Source organism: Chelmon rostratus, chromosome 4, assembly GCF_017976325.1.
Source record: "Chelmon rostratus isolate fCheRos1 chromosome 4, fCheRos1.pri, whole genome shotgun sequence".
Classification (NCBI taxonomy): Eukaryota; Metazoa; Chordata; class Actinopteri; order Chaetodontiformes; family Chaetodontidae; genus Chelmon; species Chelmon rostratus.
Genome location: NC_055661.1, coordinates 19,974,141 through 19,988,581, shown reverse-complemented (window position 1 = coordinate 19,988,581; position 14,441 = coordinate 19,974,141). Strand labels below are relative to the sequence as shown.

General features: G+C 40.4%; 2 protein-coding genes across 2 annotated transcripts; both read left to right on the top strand.

Moving 5' to 3' along the window:
• Positions 1-5,587: 5,587 nt before the first annotated feature.
• haus8 (HAUS augmin like complex subunit 8) lies at positions 5,588-10,528 on the top strand. The gene is made up of 10 exons (XM_041936048.1): positions 5,588-5,670; positions 5,886-5,950; positions 6,269-6,330; positions 6,550-6,676; positions 6,902-7,012; positions 7,101-7,204; positions 8,414-8,572; positions 9,039-9,180; positions 9,421-9,562; positions 9,971-10,528. The coding sequence occupies exons 1-10, from the start codon at positions 5,606-5,608 to the stop codon at positions 10,095-10,097; spliced, it is 1,104 nt and encodes a 367-aa protein (XP_041791982.1). The 5' UTR covers positions 5,588-5,605; the 3' UTR covers positions 10,098-10,528.
• A 271-nt stretch (positions 10,529-10,799) lies between these two features.
• Positions 10,800-14,091, top strand: sac3d1 (SAC3 domain containing 1). Its single transcript, XM_041935881.1, has 4 exons — positions 10,800-10,844; positions 11,724-12,117; positions 12,540-12,822; positions 13,138-14,091. The coding sequence occupies exons 1-4, from the start codon at positions 10,816-10,818 to the stop codon at positions 13,602-13,604; spliced, it is 1,173 nt and encodes a 390-aa protein (XP_041791815.1). The 5' UTR covers positions 10,800-10,815; the 3' UTR covers positions 13,605-14,091.
• The last annotated feature ends 350 nt before the right edge of the window (positions 14,092-14,441 follow it).

Sequence of the window (14,441 nt, the reverse complement as noted above, 5' to 3'; positions counted from 1 at the left end):
TTATTATTTACATGACAGAAGTTATCTCAGTTAGGGCAGGTCTAGACTGTAGTTCTGCTCTATATGATGTGAGTATTTACAATAATATTGAGGTTACAGACAGTCAGAAGATGAGGGACTCCCTGAGGTTGAACTCAGCAGGTTTCCGCTGGTTCAGGTCAGTTCACTGTATAGCCTCAGACAGTTATGTTTTCGTTGCCTATCTCAGAGACAGTGGTTGCTGATTTCTAACTGACTAAAACATCTAGAATATCACATTTAAGGCAATGCCTGAAACAAATTGACAAGAACATGATGTTTTGGCTTATTAGAATGAACAACATTGTCATTATCTATAAAAACTTCAGTTCAATATGAGCACCTGGACTGACACTGGGATTGGAGCATTTTACAGTTTCTTGATTTTATACTTTTACATGAATATGTCCTGTATATAGAGAGAAATTCTCAACAAATGTTGCTGATGTCTTGATGGATTTTGTGGAAAAAATAGTTGACATTTACAAATAACACAGTCCTCATTTAATCAGCTATGGATAGTCTTAGATTAAATCCTTCATATATTTTTAGCACAGACTTGCTGTCATACAGAAAACTAAAAGGTGAGTTTTTTTTTAAATGTCAAGAAATATTATCCAAACTATAAACTTGTAGTTTTATTTCTCTTGTATTTGTAGATTATTCATAAATGTGTAAATAAACGTGTTCTGTTGAGCAGGAGGACTCCTTCCTCGCCTTGAAATGGCACCTTATAAGAAAGAATCACAGGTTTCATTTTTACATCTATGAGAGATTTTAACTCACTGAGTCGCGGCTGTAAAAGAAAATTGTTGGATGTGTGTGTGTCAAGTCCCTGAAAGCATTAAAATAAGACTCAAACAGCTGTTGTGTTTGTGACAGATGCTAGTCACAAGATGTATGTGGTTTCCAAACATGCATAATGATCTGAATATAGACTGCATGTATGCATTTGAAGTCACAGCTGCAGGGATGAGCAATGCAGCCCCTGACATATTGTCCAGTTTTCTGTCAGATGTTCACCTTGAGCCTCAGGTGGTCTCTGATGGTAGTTAGGTTCTCTTCCTCTTTTAGATGAAATCCTGAGAAATATAGAGGGACAGGCAGAGTTGCTGAGTAAACACTTGGAATCCATTCATTCGCAAAGTGGCTCCAGGGGACGGGGAGGAGGAGGGGGAGGCATGAGAAAAAGAGGGGGAATAAAAGAGTGAGAGACAGAGAGAGAAAGAGAGGGAGACAGTGAGAGAGAAACACACGAGAGAGCGCAACCTTTTTCTTGCTCAAGCCCATCAAGTACGGGCCAGGGCTCCTGAAAACGCAGGGATTACCAGGGTACTGGGGCTGTCCTGGCCTGGGCCGCCTCTGCTCACTCCTGCACTGCACGCTACACTGCCCTGCTAAAGCACTGCACATGGTTCTCACACACAGACACACACACACACACACACACACACACACACACACACACACACACACACACACACACACACAACCAGTCATGCTTGCTGTATGGTTCTCATCTCTCATTCGCAAAAAGTTCTCATGGATGCCTAACACATACATACAGAAAGACAGACTCTCTTGCTCTCTATCTCTCACACACACACACACACAATAGTTTTTTTCAGGATTAAATAACTTAATTAAAATTTTGATAAATTACACATACAACCACTATTTATGTTGGTCTTCAAAGTCTATACATATTTGGTTTTGGGGTCATTTTCTGCCTCAGTTTATTGGTATGTGTTATATATATATAAGATTAGCTATTGAAAAACAGACTACTCTTGTTATACACTATACAGTTCTTTTCAATTGTGCATTTATTGAAGACCATAAACCTTTGACCTGTGATGATGCGACTGAGGATACACTGTTGTTAAATTTTCTGCCTGGATAAACATCCCACTGCCCTCAAGACACCCATAGGAAATCCCCCAGCCTCCAGCCCTGCAGTCAGGGATCCTACAAGGTTCGCCCAGTGAGCGCCAGGCTGGGGTCACGTCCTGTGAAGATAAGCACAGTGACTAAACAATTAGGAGGTGAAAACCCCAAAGCTTCAGGTCATTTGATGGAGTGTGTGGTGTTGCTCGGAGACCATGCTGTTTCTCCTTCCTCCTTTCCTCCTTAGTCCACCTTCAGATACCTTTAATTCGTGACATCCGAACGGAACGTTAGCAACATGGCAACAGCTGGCAATAATCATGAAGCAATTGTTCGACATTTTGGACTTATTTGCTTTCTTGTTGACTTAGATGAGAAGATGATACTGCTCTCATGTCTTAAATGTGAAGCTAGAGCTAGGGAAATTGCTAGCTTTGCTATCCTCCAAAGGATTATAAAATCCAGCAAGCAGCATCTCTAAATCTCACTAATTTAACACCTTATCTACCTGTGGACAGAGCCAAGCCTGTGTCCTTGCTCCAGCGTCACATTGAACAGACAGAAATGAATGAAGAGTGATGTCTTCTTCTCATCCACCTCTCAGCCGCAAAGCGAACAAGGCCTCTTCCCAAAATGTCAAACTTTCTCTTTAAAAATAGATTCCTACATTGATAATTTCACTCTGTTGACACTGTTGCTTTTCAGTGAGAATATTGTCTATCATTGTGACACAGGCTACCCAGAGTGATACACCCAAAGTATCTGGATTTGGAGATACAGATAGTGCGAAGTTAAGAAGTAAACACTGTCCTAATACTCCACTGCTTACCGTGGTTAGCCCGCTGAGGCCGACCCTATAACAAGGGCCAACAAGACAAGAGCAAACGGTGGAGCTCACACACCCGCCTGCTCTGGAGAGCTGAGGCAGCGAAAGACTGAAGGGAAGTGAAAATGCTCCCTCTGCCTATTAAGATCTTGATATACAAACCAATATCAGTGTCAACAAATACAAACAATAACTGATTCAGTAAATGGCCAGCAAGCAATAGCACTATTACATGATTATGAGATGCAAAAGCATTATGATCAGATTTCAAGCAGTGCGATTTAGTTCAGATATCCAACTGGATGCTGCAAACACTGCTTGTTGGCTTTACTGTATGAGGCACTGTCTGTTTGAGGCATTCCTGGGGGGCTATGTGGACCAGACCGGCAGACTGGGTAGTGATGAGTAACAGCTTACCGCAAAGGGAAGAAGGGCTGGTGTGTGGGCTGCATGGGTGGGTTGTCTGTGTGTGCGTGTGTATATATGTGTGTAATCACGTGTACATGCATGTGTTGGGAGAGCTGAAAACAATTTTCCCTTCACTTCATTGAATTGAAGCCGTTTCATCTCGCGTTCTAATCACCCTAAAATGTCCTCAAGTGGCAGAGCGGAGTATCAGTGAGGTCACAGTGACATAGACGAATCCTTCAGTAGACGTCAGAGTTTCGGAGCAGAGAGAAACGCGAGAGAGGTGGGCTTGGAAGAGACAAGGACTTTCATTCAGGGACTCCAATGCATCTTTATAGTGCCGTCTTTCACCGTGCACTTCTCACTCTTGCACTTCAGCTCTTCAGCCTTCGAGTGGATCTCTTCCTTTACTCCAGAGAAAAATAAAACCAAATACATCTTGCGAGTAAACATTCCTATTATTTAATCACAAGTATTGCTGATCGAAAGCAGAAGAGTCCATGCTGCTCATATCACATAATCGACGGCACTTGTTGTCAGCCTCAAAGCAGCTATTGGCCCCGGCATTGCATGGTGGTGAGAGATGGCAGCCGGCGTGCGCACACACAGCAGCTGGCCTCAAGGCTTTATTAGACTGAGAGAGAGAGAGGGGAGAGCAATGATATTACCCGGCCTTTACACAGAGCGATAAAGTAGGACGCACACACATCACATGCCTGGCACACACACACACACACACAAATACAGGTATGTATTTGTGAGAGATTTGTTTTAGTGCCAAATGTTCAACCTTTATCATGAAAATTCATTAAAGTAGAAAGGTCAGAATAAAACTAGTTCCAATACCTGGATGTTATCCAGCAGACACACTTTATAAAGATCCAATTCAACTACTGCTTAAAAGATTATATTTGAAATACTATTATGGGATACTTTGGGATGCGGCGTAAAAGATTCCCATGCAAATGTGGAACTGAAAAACTTCCTGCATGGTTTGTCTCTCTACCCCCGGTGAGTATGCATCCATGCCTGCTGAAGTGACTCAGTTGCTGGCCAGTGTTTACCACTCAGTCCCACGCCCTCTCTCTTCCCATTGTCCCTCCTGTTGTCCGAGCCCGGCTCAGACAGGTGGGATCAGCGTTCATTATGCTCTTTAAGACTCGTGCACACACAGAAGAGAGAACGTGCTAAGCAGATACCCACACATTGGATGAAGACGCATACATGCAGGTAGATGCACGTGAGTGGTTGTCATGTGGTTTACAAGAGCAAATTAAAAAGATTTAATTTTACATATTCTCCAATATGGATTAATTTGCTCCAGTTTAATGTGTTCCAGTATGCAACTTAGGTGGACTGGATTATCTAGATTGGCTTAATGCATCTCTTCGACCTCTGTGATGGTCTGGTTACCTGCTCAGTGTTTACACAGCCTTTCGACCATGCACTGTTGGCTGGGATTAGCTCCACCCATCCCATCGCCCTGACCAGGGAATGAATGTTAAACAACGCAAACTGATACGTAAATGTTTATTGATTTTATTTTCAGTCAACACTTAACAGGGAGACACAATCTTTAATTTGGCCTGTACGAAGTGGAAGTACATTCAACGTGAAAGGGCTGTCACCAGAGAGTGTTTATGCTGACAGTGAATACAGACCCTTACACCCATCTAGTGGTTACTGGAACAAATGTAGCTTGACATCCTTTTAAGTTGATGCAAAGCAGATGTTGCATTCTGTCTCTAACATGTATTTTTGGCCAGTGTCCCTTCAGAGTCAAAAAAATACATCAATCAGACCCTCTCTGAAAAAAGCTTCATCACGAAGACTGAAGATTGTGTTAGCTATAGGTGTTTATGTTGTTATGTCCAAGTGACAAGTTAATCTTGATCACTTACTTATCAAAAGTCATGCACAACTGACAAAAAATATAAGATAAACACTGACAAAAGAATAACACTAAATGTCCAGATCCAGGAATCAGGAATCATGTAGTATTCAGAGAAAAACAAACAGTGAATTAGTGAGTGGGATCAAATACTGATCATGTCTGTTTCTCTCTCCTGTTGTAGTAGAGAAATAGGAAATTATATATATTTAAAAACAAACAAACAAAAAAAACAATAGAACTTAGACTATAAGTTATCAAATTATGCAGTATGGGCTGCATATAAACATTTTTTAAATGAAGCAGGATGCATTATAATTATTAACTGTCAGGTTCCATAATGGACTGGAAAAAAACTGGGCAGCTATGAACAAGATTACTATTTATGTCTAAACAGATTATTTAGTACCACGTGTATGACTGTACACACTCCACTACAGTAGATGTCAGCATACACTTCCAACGTTGCTTTGCAATCCACCACAAACATACAAAGAAGAGCGGAACTAAAGTATCACCTCTTGTTTCTGTCGGTTTACAAAAAAAGGCGTTCAGGCGGTTTGCTTCAAAACATTATGGCGTCGAGAAGAGTAACAGCTGTGCCGAGTAGTTTTAAAAGTATCTCCACCGACGTTAAAAGGTAATCCTTAACACGTTTTTTTCTTACTTTTCATCGAGTGGCGTGTAATTCGTCCATCGCCTTTTATTCTTTGTCACAGTTTTTGTGCATTGTAACAGTAAATGAACGGTAGCTAAGCTAACATTATAGCTTAGCTTTGGGTTTAGCTCGTTTCTAAATAAAAAGGGTTGAATTTCATAGCTACTTTTTTCTTTTTTAAAAAAACTTGTTTTCAGCTCGAAAAGTGGGAGCAATGCTAATAAAACCAGTGGCAGTGGAGCTGGGAAGAAAAGCGTTAAATGTAAGTATTGGCACAAACCATGGAGTAACGGAGTCGGGTAACGTCAAGTAATAAACAGACTTTTCGTAGTGCTATCGCTTATTAGGCATGAAAACATATGGCAATATGACAGTGCTTTGTGCTGTCATATGGCAATATGACAGTGCTTTGTGCTGTCATCCCCACTGCGTTGTAATATTTAATCACAAATGTTTTTGCAATTCTCTACTCCTCTTGGCTTGTTTCTGATATGAGATATACACAGATATGTTGAGCTTCATTAGTTTCTTTATTCTTTTTTCTTTCTTTCTTTGTTAATATCGTTTCATCAATCATTAGCATCTGGCACTATTGTCAAGTCTCGGTATATGCAGGCTGCTGAGAAGTCATCTCTTTCAAAGGTAAAGCTATTTTTTGTAATTTTTTCTGTTTTCAAGTTACATATTTTTCACTCACGGTAGTCAAACTACTACATTAGGTGTGTGTTTATTTAAGCTGCCAATATTCTGTGAAATCTTCTTTGCAGTTCAGGTGTCTTCATTTCTTTCTGTATGTTGTTGTCACACTTATGATGTTGCACAATTGTATCTCATTGGACCCCTCTAACTAACTATTAACAGAGTAACTCACTGACCAGCGAGTCTATCGCTGTGCCACCAACGCCTTCCTCACCTAAACCCAGTGGTGTCAAACCAAAGGTGGGCACTCCACCAAGACGCTCAATGGCCCCACAGGCTCAGCCGGCATGTAAGTACTTTGTATAGTCATGATAATTGTGAATGTGTATTCACACAGTTGTGACGGATACATTTCTCATTTTGACAGTGTGAATTTATGATGATGATGATTCTAACTGAGTTAGTTATTGATATCTTGCTGTGAAATCCGGCAGTGCAAAGATCCTTTTGATAACTTATTTTTATTCCAAATTAGAACAATTAATTAACCGTTTTCATGTTATCTTCCGCACAGCAATGATGTCACGTGAACCTGAGCCGTCACTGCTAGGGAAAAGTTTTCTGCAGTCCACTTTCTCAGATGGACACTTCTTTCGACCAGATTTTGATATTTCAGTCATTAAAGGTAAACTGATTTAATCCCCTAAAATGCTGGAAGTTATTTACATATGGGGTAGTCCTTTAACAGTTGTTTTTTAATCTATCTCTCTAAGATAAAGCAGTGACTGAAAACGCAGTTGAACCTGACAGAAATCCAGAGATTGAGAAAAGGCTCATTGAGATGCAGACTTTCCTACTGGCCTACCTCACTGCTAAGGTGAGTCAATCTTTTAGTGTGTCTGAAATATTAAAAACTGCTTTTGATGTGTCTGCTTTGTTAAATGAGTGTACAGTAGTGATGCACAGATTGACTCTGATGTTTCCAAATCTGAATGTACACGTAAATCATTCACTCACCCAAACAAGTTATTCTGCAATTTAGAGACCTGCACCTGCATGAACATTTCACTCCACCTCTCCCTGTCCATGTAGGCTATATTGCCTTTTAAATTGTGTCAAGCAGTATGGGCTTTCCATGTCATTTCTTTTTTGTGTGCTGTATTGATGTACAATATTTTCTTTAACAATTTACTTTAATGATTAGAGAAGCTGCTTATAGTAATTTTGAATGTTTATATGCACACAGCAAATATCATGTGACTTTTTAAGAAGCAGAACTAAAAAAATGTAGTTATGAACTTGGCAGGACAGAGGAAACTCTCTAGAGGTAACAGAATTAAACTTTGGAGCTCAGGATTTATCAGGAGGACCATTGCTTTACTCCAGACAATTTCAGTCAACTGAATGTGTGACCTGGATGTGTAATAGAACCAAACGGCAATATCTGTGGCTGCAAAATGAAGCCAACACATTAGTGCCAAAAAAAACAGCTCCTCAAATGGCCACTTAAGGCTGGCTCCAAAATCAATCCCCATAGACCCCCATATTGCAATGCTCAACTTTATAGCAGAAATAAACATGTTTACTGCCTGGTACAAAAATGGCTTTGGTCTCAATAGCTAATTTCTCCATTCATGACATCTGTACGGGGGGTGAATTTTTATATAACACACTCATTTCAATTATATTAAAGTTTTAAGTTAAGTGCGTAATAATAAGGATACAGCAGGAGCCACTGTTACTGAGCTTCATAATGGCTCTTCAGAAACCTGTGGATGAAGTCATGGAGACTATGTTTTATACAGTTTATGAGAAGAACACAGAACATTCATTAATATTATATCCTGCCAAGAGATTTACATAACCTTAAACAATGAAGATACGCTGCTGTGCACCCACCCACAATCCATCTGGTATTAATCACATTGTTAATTTTTATGACCTGGGCTGCCCAATCTGTTGTACAATCACTGGTGTATAGTGGAGTTTTTAGTGACTTGTTGACTGTGGTCTGTGTGGAAAAACATCTTGTCAAAGCCCCATGCTGTGAATGATCTGGCTCCATCTCTTTGATGTTAAACTTCAGATGGAGAGCAATACTGCAAAGCTCAAGGCTGAGGCTGAGGCAAGGATCTTGCAGGAGATGGAGGAAGAAGAGGCGTTGCATAATGAGGTCCAGGAGAAGAAGCGTCAGTACCTACTCATGCAGAAGGACAGGCTAGTGAATGAGATGCTGGATTTGCAGGTCAGGAAACTCCCTCCTATAATGACCTTTTTTGATGTGTGGTTGACATGTGCAATTAAACTCCCCCAGTTTAGTTGCTCATGATTATAATGACAGATCATGTGAATGTGACCTCTTTGGCAAGCAGCAACAAGCATTGAACCCAGTGTTGAAGAAGTGCCTTACACCTGGAAAACATAATGTTTCTTATTTAATATTTATTTTAAATATCTGTCTTTATGACTCAGTATCATAACACAAAAACACTTAAGACACTTTGCTACACTTGCATACTCATACTCCGTATGAGGCTTGTTGGGTCACATCTGTGATAATTAATAACAAGGTCAGCTAAACTTTTTTTTTTTTTTTTTGGGAATAGGATTTTGAGATGTTAAAAAAACCAAAACGTATGCACTGTGTGTTTGTGTGTAAGACAGGTCGAGTACATGTTTCTCATCGTACTAATATTATCATTTTCCATCAGACTGCTGCGCTGACTCCTGTGGCGGAAGCTGCCAAGCAGTTCACAAAGGACTACAAGTGTTTTGCCACAGCTGTTGACACCACTCGACATGAGCTGCCTGTGAAGAATTTCTACATTGATGGGGACCGAAGGGAATTTTTAGGTTGTTGTCACTATGTTCAAGTAGCAAGATAAGATAACTTAAAAATTCAATTTTAAACATTTTCAGGATTCTGAGATTTGTTGCACAAGCTGATATGTAGATATTGATATACATTCTACAGAATATAACCAGTGTGACTTCTTCTAAACACCAAACGACATAATTGATGCTATGTGTGTTTTGTTGGAACTTATGATATCATTCTTATGAGAATCATCCACCTGTATACACTCGTTGTAGATAAAGCTGAGGTTTGCCTGAAGGAGAGTGAGAAGTTGTTGGAGGAGTGCACGGATGGGGATCACAAGGACAACAGCACTTCTTTAGAGTGCCTAAGGGACATAAAAGCGACATCAAAGGACATCAGTAAGCAGCTATCAGGGTAAGCATGAATATAGAGAACCTGGTGATGCTGTGAATACATGGTCTGTGTCAGCTTTTTGATGTATTCCTCTTTTCTTCGTTCCCAGAGGATTCCACTGTATGACTGCTGTTCATGACAAAGTCTTTAAAGACACACTAATTTTGTATTTATGTGGCTAAAACAGGAGTTACTCTATTTTTCAATAGTTTAACTAGGTCTGCAACTAACATTGTCGATTAATCTGCCGATTGTTTCCCAGATTATAGAATCAGAAAATAATCACATTTAGGAAGATGGAATCTGATTTTTTTTTTCATTGCAGCTCTAAATTGAACCTTGGCTAGTATTCAGTAGCACCTAAAATTACATCCTGACCCTGATCAGGCTGCACTTTTACTCAGTGATTGGTGTTTTCCATTTTCCTAGTGCATTTACAGAGCTGCTGGAGCTGTCATCATTGGTCTGCCGCCATTCAATCCATGTCCAGCAGTCCACAGAGGAAGAACAGCTTGGTACTGCAAGAACCCACGAGCTCTACTGCCCCAAACAGTGAAGGATTACCACACAGCACGGAATACACAGGACATGCACTTGGGATACCCCTCCACCCCTGGTTTGGATATATTTGTGCCATTTGTGTCTTGTTTTTATGTACAATATACTGTCTAATTTCTTTGCAGCTGTATTATGAGATATTGTAAATGTTTAAAATAACTGATATTGTTTGAGATGTAACACTGTTAATAAATTGAACAAAAAGCAATGAAATTATAAATGGACAGTCAACATGGGCTTTTCAATGAGAAACAGCAATGTGCAAGAAGGTGTTTTAGTTTCTTTAGATAAAAATACATATTATTAATACAGCTGCAAGAAATATCTAAATCTGAATGTATCTTACTACTGGAAAAACAAATATGAGTTGTCAGAGTCTGACGGCAAGTTTATTTACAAGGAAAACAAATTAAAATCATTTAATAATCAAATTAAGAACCAATGTGAAGTCCAGTCTTATTAGTTCTTCTATCCCCGGTTTGTGCCTCTCATATATTACAATTAAATGTAACACGTGAGGCACAAATTCAAGATAGTTTAAACATGTTTGGAAATGGTGTATCAAAACTAAAAATAATTGAACTCAAACAGCCTACCTTCAGCTGTTCATAAACCATCGCATCCAATTCCGGATGTGACGTCTCGTCAAAACAATAATGACACATTTTTATTGGCTGATGTTGCAAAGTGACGACCCGTCTGCTCAAAGGAGTCCAATGAACCGGAGGAGAGCACCTCGTCGCGTGTAAGTGCATGGGTTATATTTCACGTATATGAAACATTTGGTGAGAAAAATACATTTAAGCCAAGTTTTTAAATGCTTCTGAACAATTTGCTTCGTGTAACTTACGTTGTCGACAGTAGAAACGCCATTCGCGCGCTCGACTGTTGGTAGCTAGCTAACTGTCGTAGCTAGCTAATGACTAGATATTAGCCGGGTAGGATAGTCACCCAAACATAGAGCTGATTACAGCTAACTAGTAAGTTACGTTAGTGTGGTTCAGTTAACCTACTAGCTAATAATTGGTAAAGCGAAGCCGTGTTAGTCCCTTGTTGCAATACTTAATAAACACAGCGAACGAAAACAAAGCGCAAATATAACCTAGCCAACTGATTAATCGTTTGCTATTTTCGGTTCAGTTATATTAACGGATGTGGATTAACGTTTAACATGAATTTTGTATGAGCATAATGAAACCAACCTAAAACCAAACTTAACTCAAAGATTGATTGATAGTGGTACATGCATAAGTGGAATGTAAAAAAAATTTGATATGTGAATTAATGAAATACAAAAACCAATAGAATAACGTTAATAAGAAAAGGATAATAACACACTTTTGACTTCAGGGTAACCTTGAGATAAAGGAAGTTGGCACAATGTAACTATTAAATTTTTTTGTGTGAGCACAATCAAATGTGTAACTCTACAGTAGGAAAGGTAACCATACTCAGTCAGAGCAGAACTATATATATTAAAAATTAGAGTGGTCATGTGTCAGTAGGTGCTGGTTGTCTGATATCGTTGAAGGCCACTACACAGGAGAAGCAGTTTTTGTGTATCATTAATGTTTTTTATTCTTATCCGACTTCATTTTAAGCTAATAACACAACCTGTTTCCAGCTCTAACTCTCAGAGGAGGGATGCACCAGCAAGAGGAGAGTGGAGACAAAGGAATCAAGAGCAATGGCAAGGCCAAGGCAAAGCGCTGGAGAGAGAGGCAGCAGAGAATGACACAGTGCCCAGGGGGGCCTGCCAGACCATGTGCCCTGCTCGTGAGCTGCGGGACCGTGAGGTGCAGAACCGTCTTCATCATTTTGAGATGTTAGCAGGCACGGAAAGAGATCGACGGCCCAGGGGCGACCCCTTGCGTGCAGTCAAAGAGTACTCCAGACCAGCAGCTGGCAAAGACTCAACGAATCCCACTGACCTCCGTTCACCTGATGTGTTGCTGAAAACTGTGAGTTACCTTATTGATGACATCGCTGCCTCCCCTCATCTACATCCTTGGACAGAGGTTAGTAGTATTTACACATCATTTCCTCAATTATCCAGTTTTACTATTGTTAATTTAGTCTGTTCAAGAAAAAGTTAGTTCTATATGTGGGAATTTTACTTTTATTTTACTGTGACACACTGTTCCAGCCTCTTCCAAACCAACATACATGTCCATGAGCCTATTTAGAGTTCCAAAAATGGCTCATAATTACCATATAATGTACCCAGCAATGAGTAAATGTTGCAGTTGTTCAGCTTCAGAACACTTGTTCAGTGTGTTATAGTGTCTAACAAACTGTCAGAACTTTGAGTGACCAGTGACCATACAATTTCCATAAATATGTTATGTAGAGAGACTAAAGTGAAACTTTAGATCCAGGATGAAGGCTGGTGAATTATATATATATAAAATCAACTATTAAAATTGAACTTGTCTTCCAGGTGTACAGCTTTGTCTTCGATCGGCTGCGTGGTGTGAAGCAGGACATGATCATTCAGAGGATGTCTGGGTTGAACTGTGTGGCCATTTTGGAAAAGACAGTGCGTTTCCTCATCTATGCCTCTTATCGGCTTTGTGGTGAGCCCCTGAGGCTCTATGACCCGTGCATTAATGACACACACCTCCAGGAGAATCTTAGCTGGCTGCTGGATTGCTATGCAACCGGAACAGGACCACATCCCAACCAGGAAGAGTTCCAGGCTCTTGGTCTGCTGTACAACTTGGGTTTGTGAACATGTTTATTAGCTTTAATACTTGAAAAGGTTTTTGCTTTCGTGTATTTGCATGCATGTCTAGGCATCATATGAATTATATGATTATATGTAATATTCCATTGTTGCACAAGCAGGCTGTTGATACATGGATCCAATGATATTTTGTTAACCTCATACTCTAAGGCAGGCAAACTGGAGTCTCTTTCTGCTTTCAGCGGATTAAAAATTCCTCCTTTTAAAAGATATTTTAAAGATTGGTCACCTGAAAGGTGTTCTTGCAACATGATTCATTCATGCTTGCTTTCTTTTTCCTCGTCTCCCCTAGGTTCAACTCGTGCCACACAGCACATCATGGAGCTCCCTGAGCGGCTCCGCAGCTCTCCTGCCATCACACTCGCTCTTTCCATCAACAGAGCTTTTCTGGAGCGAAACCCTGTGTGTTTGCTCCGATTGGCTCAGAGGTTGAACTTCTTGCAGAGCTGTGCTCTACACCGTCACCTTGTGGCATGTCGTAGAGATCTGCTGCTAATATACAGCCACGGATACAACAGCCGCAGCTGTCGCTTTCCTCTTGACAGACTGGCACAGCTCTTGTCCTTGGACGAGTCGCTCGCAGCTCAACTCTGTCAGGCATATGGACTGGAGGTAAACCAGGACAACCAAGTTGTTTTCTCCAAGGCTGCTTTCGCTGACCCTGGACAAGGGAAACTCTACTGCAATCTGTATCACAACATAGTGGCTGAGAAACAGAGAGCCCTCACTATTGGGAACATCATTCACGGTTGCTCTTGAGACAAATCAAAGGTGTTAATCAGTAATACCAGTAATGTCATCCTCTGTTGGTATTCACTGGGAAACTGTCTGTTTGTTCCTGTCCCTCCACGCAGTGGACAGTGCAGCTTGCAGGGATTTCAAGTCTTGTTTCAGGACACATCAGCAGTGAAGCTATTTTGTCATTAAGTGATCTTTCTACTCATTTTTTATATATTGGATTTGAGCCTTAAGGCTTCCTTCTAGGATGCCCAACACTGGTATGTTTTTTTTCAATGACATGTTCAACACAAGGGTCAGGGTTGTTGTTGAACGAAGTGTCTGCCATGCTCTACCTGAGGGAGGCGGAGCTCAGAAAGAAGATCCCTGCATGTGGTGCCTGAGTTACTGTTATGCTGTCACTCAAGTTGTTACTGTTTTAAATGTTAAATTAATGGCGTATTGTACGAAGTATTTCAGAAAACCAACTGGAGCACCTGTACTTCAAAAGCATTTCAATAAATTTTGCTACCTAAAAGAAACACTTCTTGCTGTTTTGTTTGAACTGAGGCTTGTTTGCTGCATCTAAGCTCATGTGCCACTTGAGGGCAGTAGATATCTGCAGAGGGCTTCAGCGCACTCAAGTACGAAAATAGGTGACTAAAATTGCTGTAATCCTGCTTCAAGCACGTCTTTAGAGTTGTGTTTTTAAACCGCTTTGCAACTTGGCAGTCTGATGATGTTTTCCAACGCAGAAGGATCTGGCTGGAGCCGGCAGATCTGTCGATATGTCATCTGGACTAAAAGTATGTGAAATGTGCAGGTAACTTCTAGTGGTCCGAGCTGCAGGCTCCGCGCCGTTCCTTACACTGGGCTTAG